At 36.9% G+C, this 24,524-nt stretch overlaps 3 protein-coding genes and 1 long non-coding RNA gene across 11 annotated transcripts; 3 read left to right on the forward strand and 1 right to left on the reverse strand.

Annotated features, from left to right (window-relative positions):
• Positions 1-678: 678 nt before the first annotated feature.
• LOC125386352 lies at positions 679-4,627 on the forward strand. Its single transcript, XR_007226410.1, has 3 exons — positions 679-797; positions 1,089-1,218; positions 1,831-4,627. It is a non-coding gene; the product is annotated as an uncharacterized LOC125386352 (long non-coding RNA).
• A 102-nt stretch (positions 4,628-4,729) lies between these two features.
• Positions 4,730-7,190, reverse strand: LOC100650539 (pre-mRNA-splicing factor SLU7). Its single transcript, XM_003400352.4, has 5 exons — positions 6,773-7,190; positions 6,403-6,674; positions 5,970-6,293; positions 5,586-5,883; positions 4,730-5,507 (listed from the first exon to the last, which is right to left on the reverse strand). Exons 1-5 carry the CDS (start codon positions 6,998-7,000, stop codon positions 4,908-4,910), a joined length of 1,722 nt encoding a protein of 573 aa, XP_003400400.1. The 5' UTR covers positions 7,001-7,190; the 3' UTR covers positions 4,730-4,907.
• Positions 7,191-7,370: 180 nt separating this feature from the next.
• Positions 7,371-12,717, forward strand: LOC100643341. Of its 2 annotated transcripts, none has more exons than XM_003400375.4 (5): positions 7,371-7,596; positions 7,896-7,948; positions 8,205-8,285; positions 8,381-8,601; positions 8,671-12,717. In XM_003400375.4, the coding sequence occupies exons 1-5, from the start codon at positions 7,534-7,536 to the stop codon at positions 9,912-9,914; spliced, it is 1,662 nt and encodes a 553-aa protein (XP_003400423.2). In that variant the 5' UTR covers positions 7,371-7,533; the 3' UTR covers positions 9,915-12,717. The 2 variants fall into 2 exon arrangements, with proteins under 2 accessions (XP_003400423.2, XP_048268216.1); XM_048412259.1 differs by having other exon boundaries at positions 7,900-7,948.
• Positions 12,718-13,424: 707 nt separating this feature from the next.
• On the forward strand, positions 13,425-23,305 carry LOC100651261 (endothelin-converting enzyme homolog). Of its 7 annotated transcripts, none has more exons than XM_048412256.1 (13): positions 13,425-13,580; positions 16,210-16,323; positions 16,734-16,890; positions 17,233-17,460; positions 17,704-17,984; positions 18,255-18,353; positions 18,462-18,632; positions 18,870-19,018; positions 19,498-19,720; positions 19,824-20,283; positions 20,529-20,675; positions 20,851-20,990; positions 21,241-23,305. In XM_048412256.1, the coding sequence occupies exons 2-13, from the start codon at positions 16,210-16,212 to the stop codon at positions 21,415-21,417; spliced, it is 2,346 nt and encodes a 781-aa protein (XP_048268213.1). In that variant the 5' UTR covers positions 13,425-13,580; the 3' UTR covers positions 21,418-23,305. The 7 variants fall into 7 exon arrangements, with proteins under 7 accessions (XP_048268213.1, XP_048268212.1, XP_003400406.1 ...); XM_048412255.1 differs by having other exon boundaries at positions 13,449-13,820; XM_003400358.4 differs by having other exon boundaries at positions 13,451-13,820; positions 17,251-17,460.
• Positions 23,306-24,524: the final 1,219 nt, after the last annotated feature.

A 24,524-nucleotide genomic window follows, 5' to 3' on the forward strand; every position in this document is an offset into this window, starting at 1 on the left:
TCAAATCTAAGAAGCTACTTTTACTGTCCAAAAATTACAAACCAACTTTTACCTTGCAATCTGAAAATAACATATTTATGAAAATTAGAAAAGAATATCTTATTACTTGAAATTAAACATCATTTATTAAACTTTTATGCACAATTTACTTGTAAGTTAATGCTAGAATAAATTATGTATATATTAAATGTTATGTTACGTGTTAATTCATTCTATGATATTTTAATAAAATTTATTTAGTAAAGTTAATTCATTTTGCAATTTTTAAATAAAGTTTATGAATGATATGTCTGATCCGTTGCAGCCTCACGGTTATTTTGATTTTCTGTACGAACCGATTACGTGCGACAATAATTTTTAAATGAAACTCATCAATAGAATTACTATGTTATATTCTTGCAATTTAGAGAAATTAAAAAATCTCTCATTTAAAGAATTTATATTCATTAATCAATTTTATTTAATCAAATTAAGGTATGAAACGCATATTAAATTACTAATTGCAGATATTCACATTTCAGATCCGTAAATTCTGTTCGCATTTTGGTTTAATGTATCATTTCTTTATTTGCAATTTATTCCTTTATTTGATATGATCGTTACTGAAAATATATTTATTATTTATCCTTCAGCACAGGTTTTTCAAGAATTTGACGATTCCTGTTCATAAACGAGTATGAGTGACTTGTTATAGGGCCTCCCACTCCTCATTAACTGAAATTTGCTACGGCGCGGGGGAATCAGTTTAGTGTCGAAAATTGGAGCGATTAGACGTGTACGGTGTCACTCTGTGACAGGTGTCCATTTATTTCTTTACATACATAGTATCTTTATAATGATTCTTTCACTGTTCAAACTCACGCTAATGATAAATTCGTTCAATTATCATACGTTTATACTTAATATAATCATTATAATTCATTATTTGATTATCTTCTTTTCTTCGACCATCTTTTCGTTTGTTACATTTGCCGGTAACTCGTATCATAGTTTTCTAAGACGCAATTCAATCTTGATCATTGTTTCATTTTTATATAATTTGTTCTTTTTATACATTTGTTCTAATGTTTTCGTCTTTTTTTGTGCAGATTATTGCTTGATCGCGAGATAACTTTCGAGGTATTAGAAGGACGCTACGAAATTCAAAAAGATGCCGCGAAATTCAAAAGGACACCCCCGTGGTCGATGATAAATTCGAGAACTTTTCATGGAAATTTGGTAATACTTTTGGTTGTCATTTCACTTTTTTCAAATAGTTTCTATTATACTCGAGAAAGAACACCACCATAGGCTGGTTAGAACATGTTCTGCACATCGCGTCTTTTTTTGCTGCGCAGCTTTATTTAACGGACAAGTCAACCATATTTTATGCTGGTATATTTAAAACTCTAATGGCGGACATTTAGTTTGGCGGGCAATTTTTACAAATCATTTTAATTATGAAATATTCATAAATATTTGACAATTTGTTCAAAAACTCTGATAAAATATTAACAAAGGAATATAGCTTTTGATATCCTTGATACGATATTTCTTTATCTTTTATAAATGTATAATAATTAATTTGCAGTTTTGAAAGAGCAGTACATATTTTCTTCGTAACATTGTATTTACTTCATTTAATTCTATTCTTTATATCTTACGTTAATTATTATTAATTAGAAAATAGTATTTGATCAAAAACTTAACAAGTGTAAACTTTCTATTTTTGAATTTAATTATTATTACAAATTTTTGCTTAATACGAATCAGTCTTTTATCGTCTTAAACTTTGAAAATAATTAATACTGTCATTAAGAAGAAATTACAATATTCTATCGTTTGTTACAGGTTACTTACTGTCTTCGCTTCTTCCATCGAAATCGGTGATTCCAATTTGATGGCAGCTTGGTAATTACTTTCCTTGAGTTACGACAATATTGACGACAACGTTCTTCGCATCTAATCGTGAGTCGCATGCATTTTTGTTCCTCTGGTCACTCAATCATGTCGTAGGATGAAAGGTCCGAATCGACACGAGTTGACTAGTTGTATCACGTAGAATCTTTGACGAGCATAGTGACCGCGGGTATTTATTATACTCGTGAGTAGTAACATTTTCTTGTCTGTGTTTTATTTATTAGTTCAGGATAGGTTTTCTTGCACATCGCGTTTTTAAATGTTGATGATAATGTATTAACATATGTTGACAATTAGCATACTTATATACGATTAAAAATTGCAGAATATATTCACTAAAATTATTTACAAAATCAAATTATATTCAATGTGACTATTTATGATGATCAAATGTTCGTACAAGAATGCGTATGAATATTGAAATAAACAAGGAAATGACTTCGTTTAAATATTTTGTAGTGGAGAAGTTTGGTACCCTCAGACTTTGTTAATATGGAAATTCAACTATGATTAAAGTTATTATAATGCTGATAAAGATTATAAATCATATTTATTTTAATCTTTTACTTTATAATGATATGGAGCAGTTTTATTATTTGAGCATACACAGTATAATTCCAGTAAAATTTGGAATATGGAATATGAAAGTATATGTTAAAGCCTAACTTTGTCCGCCCGTTAAGATACATATTATAAAATTTCACGTGCAAGAAGACACTTCGCGACAGGCAGATTTCAGAATCAAAACAAGTTTTGAACGTTCCTTTGTGCTCCAAAGATGTGTTTTGATAAAGATATCGCCTGAGGATATTTCGATTAATAGAGTTCATCTAGAGTCCATTGTTATTCATTGGTATAAATATTACTTTCATTGAATCTTAATTTATGTTTGATAAATATGTATATTCTTCGTTAATTTCCTTCATTTCAGTTTAACAATTTAATGGTTCATTGAAATAACCAAGTAAAATAAAGTATAGAATTATTTAAAAATTTGAAACGAAATTAGACTGCAAAATCAAATTAGCCCGTTCGATACAAAATATAATAGATAGACTAATCATATTTTTAGCATAGGATTTTCAGGTTTAACTCCTTCCATGTTCATTGCCAGAGTCTCACTCACGTGCCCAGGTGCTTCTTGGGTGGGAAGAAGGCAATGGGCATGATGATTAGTCTATAAGCCTAACAATGTTTCCAGCGACTGACATTGCGTTAGCGTATCGTGCACGACGTATTTTCCACTGTGTGTGCATGTGGTTAGGCTGTGGAATTGCGTCGTTTTTGCTTTTTATTATAATCTTGAAATACTTATGGAGTTCAGAAATATGAATCCAATTACCATTGGAAATATTCACTGTTGATAAATATGTATAGTGAATTATAAATAGTAATATTACTAATCTCAGTATAAACTACAAAAAAAATTAATAATTGATTAGAGTTGGACGATTTCTTCTAGTATTTTCAAAATTATTTCTTTAGATGATATACATATACATCATTATATACGATTATGATTATTTAATTAAAATTGAGATTTAAATATATTTGGATAATTAAAGTTGAAATATAGAGAATATTTGTACGCAATGGTCGCTAGCCATCGTCGGTCGATTTCAGGAAAATGGTACGTACCTTAGGGTGTGAAAGTTGTATGGCAAACTCGGGTGTCGGAGGCGTCCCGGGACGTCTCTCTAGTGTAGGCTCTTGCGCCCGGGTTATGTGTGAGAACCGTGGAGTGAGTGTGTTGGTGTGTTGTCTGTTTTGCTATTTTTTAAATATAGGGCTAGGTAGGATAGGTAGTATACTTTCTGGGATGAGTGTTAATTATAAGTAGGTAGGGCCGGGCAGGTTGGCACAGTCTCTGGTCGGGTAGGCGCGATTTCGCGTGTCCAACCTGTTTCAGGAAATTTGATTTGAAAAATCGACGGCGAAGCTGGGAACAAGAGTTGGAGCATGCCACTCAGCTTAGGCTTCGGCTATCGGTTTTTCGAATTTCGCGAGTAGGAAGTAGATTTCGAAACGAACGTTTATATATCGTTCGAGCACGCACATACGAACAGATAGCGATCACTATGATCGTTGGTCATCCATGTTCACTTGAATTAACTTGCGCGATTTGAATTTTTGGTTTACATTTGCCGGTTATTTTTTTGTTTTCCGATTAAAAAGACCCGAGCTAGATTTAAGTTTCAGCGGGCATTGCGCCCGAAGAAAGAAAAGGCTATGAGCCGAAGAGGCCCGGCAAATTTGTCATAGAAGAGGGCAACTATTAATGGCTTTCCATCCTCTGAATTTCGGATAATCCAAAGCATGGAAAGTCATTCTCGTTACTATTTTGTCACTATGCTCGCTTGTAGTATTTGTAGTAGTAGTAGTAGTAGTAGTAGTATTTCTTTTTTTTTTTCTTTGGTCGGTGTACATGTCGGCTCACCACCATATTGGGCAAATCACGGTTTTTGTATTAGTATTGCAAAAGATTAATTATGATTTGAATTAGTGTTGCGAGAGATTGATTACGGTTAAAATCAGAGTTGCGAATTATAACATCGCGATTGTTTTTAGCAATTTTGATTATGAATTGTCAGAATTTTTTAGAGAATGATACATTGATACATACTAGCTTTCACATGGCTGCCCTGTTTGAGCACTGTAATACGTTTGCGAAGATAAAATTTGCTAAATTAACTAATAATTTAATAATCTAATCTGTTTAATCTAATAAAATAATTCAATTAATAAAATAAATCTAATAAAATAAAAAAATAATTTAATAGAATAAAAATTTATTATATTCTTGATGAACTTCGATTCATAACAAGCGATATAGCAATGTTGTTCACGTTTTATTAAATACGTTAAATCGATACAAGATACGATATTCGCTTTTTAATCCCTTATATTATATTACACTTTTATATATATCTAATTTTCATTTTGGATCTATACATAATAAATTTTAGTACATCTAAAAAATTTACAAGAGTTTTATTAGATCCTGAAAGCTATTTATTAAGAAATTCCGCCATCGGATCGTCTTCACGTTGTCGCTTCATTTGAAATGCTTCGATCTCATCCATTGTTGGTTCTTTAACTTCATACATACTATTATAAGGGCGTTTTCTTTCATTCATTTGTAGCAGCCTTTCCGCTTCTTTTTGTCTTTCTTCCTCTTTCTGCAATGCTTCTTGTAATTTATCTTGTTCTTGTAACCTAGCAGCTTTCTTTTTATTCTTTCGTTTTTCTTTCTGTTTTTGTTTCTTCTCCTTCCTTTTGGATGATTTCGATTTTATCGGTCTTAATACCTTTTCTTCTTCATCCGAGGATGTATCATTACTTTCAGATTTTTCATCGGATGAATGTATTATTTCCTCATTAGACTTTTCTTCCTCATTTACGGTTTTTTTGATTTCAATAACGGCTGCTTCGGCTGTCTTTTTACCTGCATTTCCTGTACAGTATGAATTTTTTATAAACGAATGACAGCACTTGTATCCCCATTTACCAGCATGCCAATAAGAGCCCCAAACGCAAGTATGATTATTTGGATATACATCTTCTTCGTACTTAGAGCGAATTATTTGTCTGTCTTGTCCTTTGATGATCTGTAAATAAATACAAATTATGAAAAATAATATAATTTCATTAACCTTCATAGTCTAATAATATATGAATATACGTACTTTTCCATATCTGGAATATTCGACATATTGTTCTGTTTGTGCTAGTAAAAGAGAAGGTGGAGGAGCATCGAGATGTTCTTTACCTCCATATTTATTAATTATACTTTCACGAGCTTTATCTTTCAGTTCGTCGCGTTTTTTATCATATTCCTGTTTAAGTAATTCCAATTTAGTGGGTTCGGCGAGTAAATGAACGTCAACACCTCTTTCATGCGCTTCCCATGCAAACAATTGAGCATTTGAATGTCGTTGTGTATCTCCCGAGAAACGCGCAAAATTTTCACCTTTATAATCCACCCTGAAGCAGAATACAGCTATTTTAGTATCTTTGAAAGTAAGAGTAATTCAGAAGATAACGGAATGTATAAAATAATTTCTGCATACTCTCTGTCGGTGCCGGTATAAGGATTGTCACGCATGGATCTCGTTTTAGGATCGTAATATGCCGAATTTGGATCCAAGTTTCTTAGATACTTTGCTGTATCTTCTCTAATTCGTAGATTTCTAACAGTAATACGTTGTTTAGAATCTACTTTTGTTCCAGGCATATCAACCTCGTCAACATATTTGTCCTCATCTTTATCCGAATCCTGTTCATCATTCTCTTCCGCGTTTAACTTTTCTGCACGCATTTGTCGTTTTGCTTCCTCGATCTTTTGATATTCCTCGATAATAGCTCTATGCTGTGAAGGATCGTAACCAGCCCACCTACATTAAATTAACATGTTCAAAATATTGTTTTATATTAATATTTATGTTTAAAATTTACCAAGTATTTCAGTATGTATTGTATCGAGTAAAGTTCAAGATAAACGACCTGTCTCTTTTGCCATCATAGTCTGTAGATAATTCTGGTTGAGTAAACTCATCTGGCGCTATATTTGCATTTGTGAATTTTGCACCTATTTTACGTGGACGTTCCATACATTCCTTTTTCTTATGAGTTATTGCTCCACAATTTTCACAGGCTCCTTTACGATACTTTGTTGCTACTTTAGACGAATCTACACCACGCTTATACCATTCGTCTATACCGCTATACTGCTTTTGCTTTTCAGGCTGCGGTCTTTGATGTTTCAAAGTAGGCCCCTTTAAATATTATATATAAGTAAGTATTATATGTTTTAACGTTATGTGTACTGACTATAAAAAAGAGATATCAATTTCGTAAAAAAGTTAATGCATACCTGTGCGCCAAAATACCATGGCGTAGCACTAATGTATTGTGGAATGTGTGGATTAATATCTTTGCCTTCTTCATCTACCGCAGCTGGTGCTGTACCAGCTTTTCTCGCTTCTTCTAATTCCTTAGCCTTTCGCCAATCTTCTCGACTCTTTTTCTTGGGTTCGTCTTCGAAATTGCTTTTGTTCTTTATAATTTTTGACACAGGTACATTAGCTAGAGTATTAGCCATTTCGATAAAGATAACTAAGTTAGATCAATTTTAATTTTGTAAGATTATTTAATTTCGGTGTCTTGCTCGTAAACTGACAAATACCGAAACTAACCTATACATAATATAGAATCTAACGACAGACGTAAACAGTTATGATGTTGTGTTACGTGTTCTGAAATACCAATCGTGTAATGAATCAGAAGCCATAGACGGGCTAGTCTATGGTTACGCCCTCTACTATTTGTGGTCGAACTACGAACGAGCTGTGTGGTCGAACAATGTTCAATTGTAGGTAGGAAATGGTAACTGTTATACCTTTTGAGTAGCATCTGGTTTCTGGTTTAATTTATGTACTGTAGTTTAGTTTATTCATATTGGCAACCCTGTTTTCGATGACGTCATTGTAAAGTTCCGAAATTGAAATCAATAAGTGGTGTGCAATGTTGTGTGCACATGATAGTCGGACCGAAATGGTGATTATATCAAAACAATTTGTCAGAGTGTACGGTTTTTATTTATTGAGAACGAAGGTGTAAATATTCATTGAGAAAATGGTACGAAATACGAAGAGAAAGCTGGCGATATTCGTCGGAACGTCGAAGTGTTTGATATACGTGAGTGGATATTTTTCGTTTCGGCATGTTCACTTTTGATGCCATTTAACAAGAAATATCAAACGAAAAGTTATTATCTGTATTCTAAGTTGGAGAAAATTCCTTTCGAAATGAAAGTACAGCGAGAAGTGGATTGTAACGTTCGATCGTTTACTTCTTATTTTAACAAGATTTGCTCCTCGCTCCTATATTTCATAATGATCGCGATTATTTTGGTCTTAAGATTAATTTGTACAATTTACATCTGTGGATGTACGTTGTAAGTTGGTACACTATTTAAAACGTAATATTTGTTTCAGGCAGAAGCAAAGTATTGTGCCTCTGAAATGCCTGGAGAAACAAAATACTATGAGTGAGTTTCATACACGTAATTATGTTTATCTTTTAGTAAGTCAAAAGGGGGAACTTTTCTTTTTTTTTTTCTCAAATAATGAAACGAAAGACGACTAATGAACGTAATTAAAAAAAAAAAAAAAAAGAGAGAGCTAATGAAAGGGGAAAGAAAGAGGAAGAAGAAGAAGAAGAAGATGGAAGAAAGGAAAGAATGTTCAGAGAGGAAGAGAAAGATGGGAAGAAGGAGCGTGTAATTACATGTAAATTCATTTTAGGTGTTCTAGAACCGAATATTGTTGCGGTATTGGTTGTTGCGTGTCACCAGGACTACATTTTCATCATTTATGGTATTATTGGTGCGCAAAACAATTTCACAGATCATTCTGATCGACACCTCTAAAGAAGATACAACATTTTTACAATATTCTCACGATTTTTTGTCGTTCGTTAGGATATTGGTAATAATTATGTTCCTGGTATGCTCCGGTGGTGGCTGGTGGTATCGATATTGGTTACAAGGAAGGTACAGAGCGGCTGCATCGGCTATTCCGACTAGAACTACGAACGCGCGAGCCCAAAGTTCTCTTCGAGGGTCAACGTGTCAAGGGCAGAGGGCTCGTATTACGTACAATTCTGCGAGAAACACTGTATTATTGCATCGTATGTGGAAAGGCGAGTGTACATTTGTCTGGTAAATAATTGCGGCGTATTCGATGTTGATCAATTTATTTGTGTTCTTAGGTCCTCAAAGAAACGGAGCGATGCCCGCTTACACCGGTAATGCGACAACATCGGGCCATTATCAGAACATGAGCGTTATGTTGAACGATGCGAACTGTCCGTACTATCAATTATATGGTCCACCTCCAAGCTACGAAACTGTGATAGCTCAAACACGTGGTAAGGTATCAAACGCGACGTCACCGGAATCGACGAGCGCGCGATCGAGTTCGTTCGTTGCGCCAGCGAATTCGAACGTGTCCCAATGCTTCTCTTATACTTGCAATTTCTCTACGAGATTGAACAACAGTCTGGATCAAAACACGCAATACTCGAGTGGCGGTACGAGTTCTCGGCAACTCGAAGGCCGAGAAGGTATTCCATTCGCGCATTTCCCACCGTATTGCGCCGTCGCGGACGGAAGTACGAGGCAAAATGTATGCATTCCTTTCGCCTATCAGGAACAACCGTTCGTTTCTAGAGATACCTTTAACCCTCTGTATCAAGCTAGTTCCATACACTGTGTTCCGTATCCAATGGACAAATCGTCAGACACGTCGGATCCAGAGAATCAAAGTTACCAAGTGTCGAACGCCGAAAGGTATGCGATGGTAAATGTCGATTGTACGGCTGGTAGTAGCAGAGAGCAAGGTATTTGGCAGTCGGACGATCGTTCAACGTCCAAAGTACGCGGTAGCCAAGTAAACGGAGATACGGACGATAGTATAGAGAAAAATCTGGGAGAACAACGAGAAAATACATCGATGGTAAGAGGGGCGGCGGGCTCGGCTTCTCCGCTTAAAATCGAAGAGAATCAGTCGGATGATTCGAAATCCGTGGATTGGTTGGAAAATTTCGATTCCGAGTCGGCAAAGAGTCGTCGAGTGTACGGCGGTTCTTTAAAGGCAAGCGGCAGGTACGCCGATAAAGAAAGATGCGAGGAATATTCCGTTCAAAGGGCTTTCTCGAGAATTTTGCCCCATTCCTGTGATGGACTTATCAACACAGAGCCAGCTACAGCTACATCTGTCGATGTATCCCATAACGTAAGCTCTTTGGAAGAGAGAGCCGACGTTAGTGCGAGTTCTTTTCAATCAAATCCATCCAATAATGTGATATTAGAGCGTTTCGGTTCCGATGGCGCGTCTTTCTCGATGGAAAATATCGAGAAACTTGAACAGTCTCATTCTCGTCTCGTAAATACTAGTACAAATTCTGATCTTGAAAGTAAATTTAGATTAGACAGATCGAAATCATTGGACTGAGCAGTTATGGAATACTTTGCTATCGTACTACGCGTATATGTAGTGCTTATTCTTCTACACGTTATTGATTCACGCGTATTTGTGTACGATCGTGTTAGCCCGAAATCGATCGTGTTAACGATTTATCTTATAAAGTTTTCCTGTAATCGATATAACGAAACGAAGAGAGCGTCGCGGTATTATATGTTCTCCTTTTTAAATACGAAACTTGTCGAGTTTCGGATTTAAGGTTGATCGTTTATCGAACGACAAACAACGCTTAATCTATCGTTTGTCTATATTCCAATATACATTCCATATACTATTATTATCCTGTCTTTTTCGCTCCTTATACGTATATGTGTATAGCTATGCGCCAGATTCTCGTATTCGAACAAGAGGCTCACGGGACCATATTTGACACTGTTCAGTTTGTCTCGATTATTTATCGGTTACGGGATAATTTGTTATCTACTAATAGTCGTTAGTACAACGCAATAACGCGTGACTCGATTGGATCTCGTTTTTTACGATACGTGATACTGCCAGATACTGTCCTGTTCGCTCGAACGATGGCTCCGAGCTGTAAACGTTAATCGGTTAACAAATATTCGATTATATTTGTATCCTTTTTCCTTCCTTTTACGAACGAGCTCAACCAATTCCAATTACGCACAAGGGCGTCGCTCGACGCTGTTCTTAATCGTCCTACGTAAACGTATCGGTATGCCAATAACACGTTAGCACACCTTTTTCTAATCTTCGCACGAAACGTCGTACTTTACAATGCCACCGAACAGTTTCTAATTATAATTATTAGGTTAAACGTTATTATAGACTATTTCGTATGTCGTATTTTCAACAGAGATATTACAAATCAAGATGGTGTTTGACGAGATCGGTTCTATTCCCTTTTTCGAACGGAGGAGCCGCGTAACTTGCTTTCCGATTCGATCGAACACCATTTACGTGTTGCGTATTTCTTTCGTGTGCACGCGAATACAATTCCGTGAACGTTTAAGGATTTTTCGTCGATATCCTTCAAAATGCAGCAACTCGATCTACGTGTAACACGTTACTAATTTTAAGATACGCATATGCTACGAAAGAGTTTCTCTTATTATTGCTTTGTCAGATGGGATCGGAAGAACGAGAGATGTACGTTACCGCTCACAGGTATCTGAATATTCTAGTCAATTTGTACGAACGGTATACATTACGCCTCCTAACGATAGAACCACCCAAAGTCGTTTAACTTTTATATTTTATGCCAAATATTTGTAAACATTAACGCAACAAGAAACGGCGTATATCGCGTTTGAACTTGCTATTTTTTAATTAAATTATATTCTTGCGCAAAAGTGTTCGGATATTTTTGAGCGATAGTACATACACGTGTGCGTGCGTGCGTGCGTGTATGATTGCGTCTGTTTGCTGCGTTTGTTTGCAAGCAAACGGCTGGCCGATGACGGCCGACAGGCTAAAAGGAGATGTTTGAGGATATAGACTAAGCTAAGGATGCGAGAACGGAGTAGGCGATGGTACGAAACGCGAGAAATCCAGTGAAAAGTCAAATCTCATAGAAAACTTACACGTTCGAATCCGAGTTTACGGATTACGATATCTCGCAAATGTCTTTCTTTTTACTTATCGGTTATTGTTCTTCTCAATTTATACGTAGATCGTAGGAACGAATCGCGCGAACCAATGTCACTGACGGTATGAAAAGTGGCAAGGTCGGACAAATGATAAACCTGACAAATCACATTTTTATAGAGAATCGATTTTTATATTTGGTACGCTTTTTCAGACTTTGTGTTCCCGTTACCTTGTCGACCACTTGACAAAATTATTAATAACGTAAATTAGGTGTGTTTAGTATTAACGAAATCAAAGTACCGTACTATTCGTCTCCTATCATTGAACAACGTCATGGATTTATCATTTGTTTTCAAGAAGCTTGTATCTTCTCTTCTCTTTCGTTTACGTTCGTTTCATTTCACAAGACACTTTTCTTGTTGGTCAACAAACAACGAGAAAATCAACAAAAACGAACTTATTATCGTATCCTTCCCACGATCTTGAAACGAGAAAGCACGTTTGCCGCGGATAGATGGAACGGTTTAGGCAAGTTTGTCCGACGACAGCTGCGCGTCGGAATTGCAGTTATTTTCGCAACACGACGAATGCAGTTGAAAGCAGTAGTCGCCTTGACGTACCATCGCGTTTGTAAGTTTCTGATTCCAAAAGTTTTCGATTGTAACAGCGGTCCAAAGAAAACAGTGTACGTGCCAATAACGAGTCCGTTAGATAAGGTAATGTCGAGTAGGGCAAGTCGATCGATCTCGTAACAAAGGAGAAATATAATGATATATATATATATGATATATACATCATATATCATATATATTATATATATATATTTAGTATTATTAATTAAAATTATATATAATTAAATAAAAATTACATACACAAAACGCGTGCGTATGCATGCATAATTATTTTTTGTAATCGATCCAAATGGACGAGCTATTTTAACAGTCCGATTAAATAAAACGCTAATTAAATAACGCATAAGGTATAAAGTAACGTGGCCAGTTACTATCGTTCCGGATTACGGGGGTCTTCTATAGATTCAGGAAACACTATATTTTGCGTGCGTGCGTAGCCTGCGTGTTATAGCTTTAACGATCGATAACTAGTCCGAATGATCACTTTCACCGTAACGTGCAATCATGTTCGTATTAATATACTGTAAGATATATTGTACCTCACGAAAAGGGTTGTCTTTGCTGAAATAAAGACAAAATATTTATTCACGTAAGAGGCTTTTAAAGTCGACCGATTGAATTTCCAAATTTCATTTATGCAAACCAACGAGAATCGAGCAAAAATGGAGTATCGTTTCGAACGTGTTACAAAGTCGTAGTAATAAGTTGTTCATTTTTCAGTATCGAATCTCTGCCTTTCTTTCTCTTCCGCTAAATGCAATTTAGATATTACAGTTGCCTGCTCGTTCATACCAATTACACGGATCTTTGTTCGAATCACGTGTTTCCATCGAATCTCTCGCCCTTCGTACATCGAATATTAACTTCGAATATTAGCATCATCTCAAGTTATGTTTTCCAATTTCCATGGTTTACACGTCCAAATCGTTCCCTTGAATTGTGTTTGTAGACGTGTAAAGTTATTGTTACCTGCATGATAATGCGTTACCGATTGCGCAAGAGGCAAATTAATTCAATCTCTAGTGAATATATACATATATATATAGAGAGAGAGAGGGGAGAGAGAGAGAGAAGGAGAATAAACGGAAACAAGAGTAGGTTTCGTAGGAACCGGTATATTCGCGTGATATGCGATTGATTGGAAAAGTACAACGATACGTTTTTTTTTTTTTTTATCAAATTCGCAGAGATAGAGAGGAATTGGAAAAGGATTACTATAGTTAGATTAGGATGGTAAACGGCGTAGTTACCGGCACGAGGCGACGCGACGGTAAAAGATGGCAGGTGCACTGAGGCTCGGAGGAAATCAATATTGAGAGAAGATAGGTAGAGGGGTTGAGGTGCGTCGAAGCATCCCCATAAGAGAGAGCGACGGAAAGTTAGGAACGCCGATATAGCGGCTGGGCCGAGGAAAACGCTGGAAAATGTCATAATCTCGAGGACTATAGTTTCGAGGGTATAGTTTCGAGCAATACATCTCCTCTACTTGATTTTCTATCCATTTTTCTTCTTCTACTGAGTTTCTCCACCTCTATTCCGCTCCATAGCACTGTCTTTCCCTCTTCTCCCTGCTTGTCGGAAACCCTCTCGTCGTCGGAGCTAGGATTCGTCCTCGGCAGAGTGAATCGATAAATTTGTAAGTGATAGTGCGCGAATTGGTGATTACGCGATCGTGCCGGGCAAGATGTCGGTGAAGGTGAGTGATTGTACGCGTTAAAAATACAGATGGGGAGAAAGTTGGTCCGAGTTGGATGACACGGCTGAACTTGGATCGAATCGATTCCATCGATGCTGGAAACACGGTCCACCGGCTCCTCCTTACGTTTTACCTTGTTTCGTCTTTCTGAATGTTAACGTCGTACTTATATATCATTATATAGCTGCAGTTGAAGACGCAAAGATAGAACCTGCGGATCTGTTTGGATTATGAATCGCATATTCTAGTCCTGAATTTCGTGCAAGACGAACGTGTGCACAGTAAACATAATTGATCACCGATGTTATCTTGCGTATTATCGTATGCCTGTATGTATATGGTACGCGCGCGAGTCTGAATAATGTTTCTCTCGTTATCGCTTGATAATACTATGTCACTGATACGTTCTATTAGTATCGTACGATGCGCAGAAATACGCAGTATAAAAGGTAATATCAAAATTATCGTGTTGCACAACTAGTGAGACCGAGTAATCGTGTGTACAAGACTCTCGTAACAAATACGATTCTTGTTGAATTTGTTAACCTTTTAGATAATAATACTCAGAATGTGGTGGAATCGATATCGTAAAAAGCAATCTGTATGTTCGCTTTAATACCTTATTTGAAACGAATGAAGTTGAACAGAAATTAGAGAAAGATTTTTACGAGCCGTCCAATTGTCAGACTTTTATATCGATGTTTAAGCTGGAAAGTGGTTACGTCGAACGGTGGTTGCGGACGATCTGTTCGCCATACAATTGTTTTAAAAGGGAAACGACTGGCTAGCTCTTTTTCTTCAAACGCGAGTGTCGTGAACATAGCGGAACACAATGCGAGACGAAAAGCATTCTAATCGTATTAACGAGGCTACAAGTGTCTATTTCCTGCTAGGAGGTCAGAGACGAAACAAGCAACTCGATTGTAGACGCGTGCGCGCGCTTCTTCAGATCCTCATGTTTGCACGCGTGCAGTTGCCGCGTGCAACCAGCTTGCAATTTTAACACGAACGTTCGTCGTGTTTCTCTCACAAAGTGTCTCTCATCGTTGCTTCTCTTTTCCGTCAACCATTGTTTGATCTCGCTTTCGTTTAAGGAAAACCAGATTTTCGGTCAGTCGGAACCTGTTAAGCCAATATTACTAGACTGTGGATATTTATGCAAATTCACATTTTTATGAACACGATCGAAGAAATGAAACTTAATCCGAAATTTGTTTCGAGTCTTGTAAATAGCGTAGCGAATATTTCCGATGTTTTATGCATGTTTACACGTTTAGTGCAAATTTCCCATGTATATTTCTATTAATTATACGTCAGGTAACGAAAGACGACTGTTCGCGTTGTAATTTCATTCGATGCTCAGCTTGATCTCGATTTGAATTTCCTTGCCATAAACAAAGCAAGTAGAAAGCTCACAGTATGTACACAAAAATATTCGAATACTCGTAGAAACATTTTACGAGTGTATTAAGCGTGTTATGCGAAACATTGCAAAGTTTCAATAACATTTTGTTTGTTATAGAATAAAATTAGTAAGATTGAAAAATAAATATAAACCCTGTGAACAATTATACGACGGTTTTAACGCACGATGAAAATTCAATTTAATAAATCTTATATCGCACTCCAGATTTTGTACATGTGCGTATATTGTTTTTACTTTCGTTTTTGAAATGGTGACATTGGAAGCTTTCCTCGTTGTTGGAATATCGGCGTGCGTAATGTAGCGTAATTGCGAATATTATACAAATTGCTGTTAAATTGGAGGATATCGCGGGGGATCGAATATATGTGGTTACTGATTCTATTCAATTCCATTCGTAGATAAAATTAAAGTCGATGATTTCAGTATGTTTAATCTATACACGATTTCTGACCAACAATCGTATTTTTCGTCTAATTTCCAATGCGAAAGCCAGGTATTTGTTTCGATTTAAGACTCGCTCGGCGTTATGTATTTTTAGTTTTAGTCTAAAAATGTATCGCTACGGGCAATTTCACCACTGAATTTTCACATTGCCGCCTCTTCTGTGTCGTTCCAAGTACTTATACGTACTTTCTCGATCAATTCACGTTTCTAATTTGTAACGCGATGTTTTCATTCGTTTCGATTCGATTCGATTTACTGCGAAACTTTTTGAAAAAGCTTTGCGAGTAATTAATTACATTATCTGGTATTCGACAGCTATTGTGTAATAACAAGACTGGTTTGACGTTATTTTATCTTCGGTAAAGTCGTTCCGTGTCAGCGCTTATAGAAAAAAGTATCGTTTGCCCCTGCACACTGACGTCCCTATCTATGACGAATAAGAAGAAAATTTAGCAACTATAAAATGTATTTATGTCTCTAGATGACGATGTTTCAACTTATTTATGGGTCTTGTCTTAGATGATGATGTACAAGCAGGCCGAGTTCGAGGACCAGGACAGCAGTAGCATTGGTTCCGTAGCTTTGAACAGTGAAGGCATCAGCACGTCGGCCACGCACATCAGATACAATTTGGTTGGTTTCTGCACGAAAGTGAAGCAATTTAATCGAGAAAATAAAGTGCTCGTACACACGTAGCTGCAAGATTTCAAGTCAGCCATCGATAGATATTCGCGATTAAGGCGCGTAACGCGAGTTACGAGCGACGATTCTAACGTTATAATGATAAGTTTGCGAATAATAGTGCAGGAGCTTGAGAATAATTTACACGTTGTTACATACGACACACCGTGGCTCTAACGTGGTACAAGCGAAGTTAGAGAGATTCTGTTGCTCGAAACAAGACGAAAATAAAAGACAACGAAATAGTAATGTTTGTTTTTGAGAAAATCGCGTTTCAGAGCTTCTCGATTTTACTTGCACCATTTTCGAGACACGCTGTAGCTATGTCTGTATATCTATTCGTATGTATTTTTCGTATTTAGGGAATCTCGTTGTGGAGAGCTAGGAGCTTGCTCGAAAGATGTCTTTTTATCATTTGCGTGGGCTTTTTGTTCATGGTCGTGATGCTGTCGATAATCATCAGCAGCAAAAACGGCTGGGAAGAAGCGCAAATACTTCGTGTCACTTCGCACGAGGAAGGTAAGCTGTGCAACGACGATTCTGAAACGTTAGGTCGTTGGATAATATACCGTAACGTAACATCACTACACGAATCGATATCGGTACTGTATAAAAGTCTTAGGTCACCTATCATAGCGATCTCCTAATGACGATTATATTTTTAGACGATATTCTTGTATGGTTTTAACAAAAACGAATCTCTAGTTATTGCTGTCTTTATCGTGTTACATCTTTGTTCTCCCACGCTCGTAAATCGTACATACCGTGAAATCAGTAAAAGAAAATGAACGGTCTGTAATTTGTATATCGTTAATCTGTTAATAGGTGTTATTGGTTGATGAATTATTATTTTTCGAAAAGTGGTTGATTTTGTTTTAGATGGTACACACTGTTTAACCGAGCACTGTGTCACGGTGGCTGCTTCCATTATAAATAGCATAGACCATTCGGTCGATCCATGTAACGATTTTTACGAATACGCGTGCGGTGGTTGGATCAAGAAGAATCCCATACCAGATGGAAACAGCATGTGGGGAACGTTCGATAAGTTCGAGCAAGACAATCAGCTGGTTATAAAGAATGTTCTTGGTAAAAAAAGTGAACCCTTCGTAGGTTTCTGGTAATCAAGGAGCTTTTTGGAAAAAGGGTCTATAGATTGTGTTAAACGTATACCTATATATATACACACACACACACACAGGGTGTTTCGAAACGTCGAGGTCAAATTTCACGTTACTTTTTTACAGAAAGCGCCTCGATCATAAAACAGAAAACTCCCACTCTGACTCGCTCTGCCTCTTCCACCCTTCATTTTTTTCTCTTTTAACGTAGAAAAGCCATTCGCCGAAATGAAATCAAAGGCCGAGAAGAAAGCAAAATATTATTTCCTCTCGTGTATGGACGCAAACGACACGGTCGAATCGCTTGGCGCGAAACCAATGCTGGACTTGTTGGATTCTATCGGTGGCTGGAACATTTCTGGGAAATTTAATCTAAGCGAGTGGTCGTTGCAAAACAGCATGCATATTCTGCAAAATGTTTACAATATGGATGGTTTATTTACGTGGGCGGTAAACGAAGACGATCGAAATAGTAGCAGGCATATTATACAAGTAAGATACCAGGATGGATCTTTCAAAAATCCAATTGGAAATAATTCTATTGAAATCTCGCCAAAATATACGTGCAATATGCAGAATTTATTACGCAAAAAACGCTATAAATTTTCCAAACATCTCCATATAATTACATAACGGTATAATATATTAGTATGTAATATATCATAAAGTATATTACGATAACGCGATAATATAGTGTATAATGACCTATACATATGTATATGTATAATACAATTATTGTACGAAACGATTTACACTTTCAAGATCGATCAAGGAGGTTTGACGCTGCCAACCGTCGACGATTACCTGAACGTCACCGAACACAGTAAAGTGTTGGCTGCGTATTTGGAATACATGACGAAGGTATAATGGCATTGATTTACGTTTCGTTTATCTCGATTCCATTGTTTTTCGGCACCTTGTAATCTTGTAACCGGTGAATCGAGTACAGGTACTCGTACACGTTTGCAGATAGGCGTGCTGCTTGGCGGAGAGAAGAATTCGACCAGAAAACAGATGAACGACGTGATAAAGTTTGAAACGGAATTGGCGCGGATCATGACACCGCCGGAGGATCACCGAGATAAAGAAAAGCTTTACAATTTGATGTCTTTGGATGAATTGCAAAATAACGCGTCTTTCGTAAGTATTTCGGATCGCGTTTTCACCACGTTCCTTTCGTGCTTCTGTCGCAGTTTTGTCGTGAAATTATTATGTTCGCAGTTTCGATAAATTCAGTAGATTCCCGATTAACCGAACGTCTCTATACAAACGGTACGAGGCAGTAAAGAAAAGCAAACGTTATCACGAAGATATAAGTCTCTTGACGGAGGTCCTACTGTATCTTTATTATCTTTGTAACCGTTCGATTAATTTTAGATGTCCTGGGTAGACTATTTTCAAAATGCCACGCAACTCGTTAACAAAAAAGTAACCAGCCAGACAAAGATCGTGAACTTTGCTCCAGAATATTTCGTTAAATTGTCCAAGCTGGTATTAGAGTACAACAAAACGAACGATGGGAAAGTGTAAGTATTTTCTAGAAAGCCTACGCTGCTTATCACGTATCCTGTCATTCTCTTTTTACTTTTTGGTAGGGATGGGACCTTTCGAAGTCTCGAAAACCCTCGAAACTCGAAACTTCGTAGTATTTTCGGAACCTTTCAACTCGAAACTTTATGCTATTTATGTCATTTGAAACTCCCGATATCCGGACAATAATTTATATAAATATTCTTATTTATCTAATAATGAGTCAATTGGCTTTCTGTTTACACTTTGGGGCTCGTTTCGATTAGTACGATTTCGCGATAATTTGATTTTCTCAAAGCAAAATTTGTCTTTTAGGAATTTACAGATTTTAGCAAAACAGACGGTCTCGAGAACTGACAAAAGTTTCGTATTTCGTAAATCTACGAGTTAGGTTTCGATTCATCTCTACCTTCTACCTTTCGACCTTCTTCTCTTTTTACTTTTTCTCTTTCTCTTTCTCTTTTCTCCCAAACAGGATACTGAATAATTATCTGGTTTGGCAAACCGTGAGATCTTTAACCGCCTGCCTGTCGAGACCGTTTCGCGACGCTTACAAGGGGCTGAGGAAAGCTTTGATCGGTTCGGAGGGCCGCGAGGAGCAATGGCGTTATTGCGTCAGTGATACGCATAACTCGATGGGTTTTGCGATCGGTGCGATGTTCGTTAGAGAAGTTTTCCATGGAAAGAGCAAACCCATGGTTAATTTACACTCAGTATCTTTCAATGATGATAGATATGCGTGCTCTGAGGGGCACGCGCTGATACAATGTCCACTTTAAATGGCGATCTAATCGATTGCAGGCGGAGAAGATGATCAATCAAGTGCGCAAAGCTTTTATCAAGAATCTGAAAAATCTCGATTGGATGGACGCGGAAACGAGAAGGAAAGCTGAGGAGAAAGCAAACGCGATCACCGATATGGTCGGCTTTCCTGATTTTATTTTACATCCAAATGAACTCGACGAACGTTACAAGGACTTAGTAGTTAAACAAAACGAATACTTTCAAAATAATATACGGGTGAATAAGTATAATTTGCGAAAAAATCTAGAGAAGCTCGATCGGCCTGTGAATAAAACTACTTGGATAATGACACCTCCCACGGTGAATGCTTATTACTGGCCTACGAAAAATCAGATGGTTTTTCCCGCTGGTATCCTACAAAGTCCATTCTATGACATGGAGAATCCTAATAGCTTGAATTTTGGTGGTATAGGAGTAGTCATGGGACACGAACTGACCCACGCATTCGACGATCAAGGTATGACGTATTCTCAAATGTTTCTACGGGAGTAAAGCAGAACCCCATTTATCCGAACAAGGCGGAGAATACACGTTCGTACGATTGAGGTTGCGCTCGACCTTTTCGAATGGCAAAGGCCTAACCGTAAATTTGTATAGCTGAAATTGAGCATGGCAATTTGTTCGTATAAACGAGGTTTCGTTGTATTTTCATTTTGATTTTATTTGATTCGATGCGATCGACTATTGATCATTTCAAACTAGGAAGAGAATACGACTTGCACGGGAACTTGCATCAATGGTGGAACAACGCTACGATAGAGAGATTTAAAAATAGAACAGAGTGTTTCGTGGAACAGTACAGCAATTTTGAGATACATGGTCGACACGTAAACGGACGGCAAACTTTGGGTCAGTTACAGTTATTGGACTACGGATATATGTATATATGTGAAAATTCATATTTTTACAGATACAACTGAACAAGTAGAATATAGTTAAAAGATTATGCATTTTTGCGTTTTTAAATTTCTTACAAATGTGTAAAAATTCGCGATTTAACGATATCGCAATCGTTTTCTTCTAGGAGAAAATATCGCGGACAATGGTGGTCTCAAAGCAGCGTATCACGCGTATCTTTCAACGCCGAGAAGCTACAAAGATCAACTACCTTTACCCGGTCTTAATTTGACGCATCGACAATTATTTTTCGTGAATTTTGCCCAGGTAAATTGTCGTTATCTTAACGGTTATCTTATATCCATGGCTTCTACAAAATATTGTCAACTATATTTTTGGATTTGACAGCATATTTTCGTTTTTAATTATTTAAAGTATTGCTCGATAAATCTCCATCTGTGATTTTCAAGTTTAATCATCTTCGCCGATTAACGAACGAAAAAAATGCGTATTAAGGGATTAAGTTAAAGAAAGAAGCGCGGCTGGGATGAATTGAAAAATAATTTATTGTTACCAGGTTTGGTGTTCCTCCGTCATGTCCGAGGCGATAGCTCTTCAAATCGAGAAAGATTCCCATTGTCCACCAAAATACAGAGTGATAGGGTCACTCTCGAACCTGCCGGAGTTCGCATCTGAATTCAACTGTCCCAAAGAATCGCGAATGAATCCGATTCACAAATGCGAAGTGTGGTAATGCATCGTCTCTCTGGATTGTCTGTGTCAATGTGGAACTTGTGTTGTTCAACCTCATCGCCGGTATATCACGAAAACGAGTCGTTGTAAAAGTTGAAACCTCTCTCGCTTCTGTCCGTGGAGCAACTGTCTCTTCCTTCGACGTTTTCATCTTTATTCGCTTACAAGTTGAGAGTAGCGAGTGAAGCGAACGAGAAGAAGCAAAAGTTATGCGTGGTTTGCTAGCGATCTGTTGCAAATGCATGAAGCGCGAACCTTTCACGAATAAAAGAAACGTCGAAGAGATAGAAGCGACGAGCACAACGAATTCCGTTGCGACCACGTGATTTTATCCGGTATGAAATGTTAAACGTCCATGTGCTGATTCGCACTGCTGATTTATTCGAAGACGTCGGAATCACAACGAGTCGAGCATACGCGAGTTCAAATGCATTTTTAGTAAGCGTCGAACGAGTGTAATTTCAATAGGATCGTGTCACTTTTGAGATTTCGTAATTCGAATAAATCAAACATCGATCGAAGGTCGGCTTATGCGCGTTCAATGTATCGATCCTTTTGTTTGAAAAAATCGATTAAGCCAGCTCTGAAGCTGGATTAGAAAGGCACTAGAACCATTATATGAATCGTTAAATTTCCTTACACGATTATTCGAAATGCGTCACGACGCGCCAATGTGTTTTTCATTAAGAAATTAATTCACTGTGGTTCATCGTGATCACTGGGGACAATTTAATCCATCGAACCAATTGACCGACCAACTTGATCGACATAAACGAAAGCGCGCATTTTTACGTGATAAGTGATTTTTCATTTTTATACTTGAAATCAGTATTATCAGTTCGAATCGTACGATTCGAGTAAATATCAATGATGTTACACGTTGCATACATAACACGTTTAATATGCTTGTATATACCTGCAGAATATAAAGACGCATTCATATTATCATCCAATTGACACAGTGTATTGTTCCTACAAGCAACGAGCAGAAATTTTTAAGAAGTGAAAGGAGACATAAGCGAGAAAACAGTTTATTCAGTTGGAACTTTTCTTTTCCGTTCTGTTCGTGTTGAAGAAGCGATTCTCACCGATCTCGATGAGCCATGGCGATTATAAACGGCACATTGCTGTAATTTCTGCAGGCAGGAAGTTAAGCTCTAGCGTTAAGCTTAAGAAATTTAATTTTCTAAACAAGCTACATGCTATATAGTTATACATAGGATAGAAACAGTATGTCGAGCAAACGAGTGCAATTCAAAATATTGTTACGAACGTTCGAGCAAATATTTCTTTATGTGTATACTTTTTGTCATATGAAATTCCATAGTTGAACGAATGTTTTCTTAATCTTTAACAAGCGCCAGCTAGTACAGTCCTTGGTCGTCCAAGCAGGTGTTTAAAAATTGAATATTTTAAAATCAACTGTCTATTGATGGTAAAAAAAAAGAAGAAGAAAGGAAAACATAGGAATGGAAGCAAAGTTGGGAACATTTAAAACTATCAGGAAAATAAGTATAATTTAAACATGATTTAATATATCGTGAATCTTCATTTTCTGATGTTCGTTCATCTATCGAACGAATGTTCGTAATTGATAAAAGAAAGGCGATTATCGAGAAATGTTGTATATTTCGTGCTCGACAAATTTCCTTTGTCCTCGTTCAATGACGATTAAAAATGTAAAGTTGACGACAGTTGTCTGTTGTGTCTTTTGCGTATCTATATACTATACAAAGGAGTGCGAGAAGAATCGACGATTTCGTGCGTCAAACAAGAAGTCTTTGAAAATCGACGATTATGTCAGCCATTCTAATATTATATAGTATTTGAAATCATATATTTCTTAACGACGCACGTGTAAATCAAATAAAGGACAAATTAAATAATGATACGAAGATTTTATTAATTGCAGGGAAGAAGGATGCGATACGAGAGATTTCTCAAGTTTTCATTTCCTTTGGTTTCTTCTTCCTTTCCTATGAACCATCGAATTTACACCGAAGATTAGCACGCAAAAACGATATTTTGAGAATTTAACAGGAGAATTCTGAATTTCACATTGGATTCTCGACTTACTTCGTCAAGAAAGTAATAGAACTACTGTCAGTCAAATTGTTTCTTCGGTACAGCTTGTTTCTTAAATTGGTAAGTATTCGCATCTCGCTAACAATTTGTATAAATAGAAAGTACATACGTAGTTTTTGTATCTGTTACGAGAAATGCAACAAGTTCTAACGCTAAAGAAATAATTATTTTCTGAATTTTTTGTTTTATCGCAATGTCAAAGAGTTAACAGTTTCGCGATTGTCAAATTTCTTCAAGTTGGACTTATCAGCAACGAAAAAGACGCGCGAACGATATTCTCGGTGTCTATCGCTCATGGTCAACGCGTATACCGCGATACGGCCAGTAATAAGTTTAAGAAAGGTTTACATTTGGCTCTCGTAAGTATCTGAATATTCGCTGTGGAAAATTTTCATGAACATTTTAACATAAAACTAAAACCTAGAAAGCCCACTTAACAATAAAGATTTTTTCCTGTTTTCCTTCAGCCTAAGAAATTCTCCAATGATGCGATACGATCGAAAACACAAGAGCGTTAAGAAACGTAAATCTTCTACTCCTGATTCCATGGGAACGAATCGGGTCGCAAGAAAATTAGTAGCAACTGTTTCGTTTTAAAACAAACCATGTTTTCTAAGCATGTGCTTATCGTGTTACACGCTGCTGAAATCTACTTTTTTGTAACCCGAGTATCGCTAAACAGCTTCCTATTACAATTTTCACATCAACACGTTTCAAATACATAAGTGATCGATTTCGTAAGCAACGAACGGATTATTTTAGGAGAAATTTTATAATTCACGTACGAAATCCATCGTTATTAACATTATCGAGATTTCACGCGCGGATCTTTATGTATTTATGGGAAATTTAATTCTGTTTCAGTCTGCGAACGTTTATACGCCAATCTGGCTGCTCTTTCAATCAGCAGAAAGGTTTTTCGATGTTGGGAATACTTTTTACCGTGTTCTTCGATCATAAGGAGGGCAGACAAGTACTTGTGCCTTTTGTCGCATTGGTTCGAGTTAATTTGAATTTCATAGC

The sequence above is a fragment of the Bombus terrestris genome, chromosome 14 (assembly GCF_910591885.1).
Source record: "Bombus terrestris chromosome 14, iyBomTerr1.2, whole genome shotgun sequence".
Taxonomy (NCBI): domain Eukaryota; kingdom Metazoa; phylum Arthropoda; class Insecta; order Hymenoptera; family Apidae; genus Bombus; species Bombus terrestris.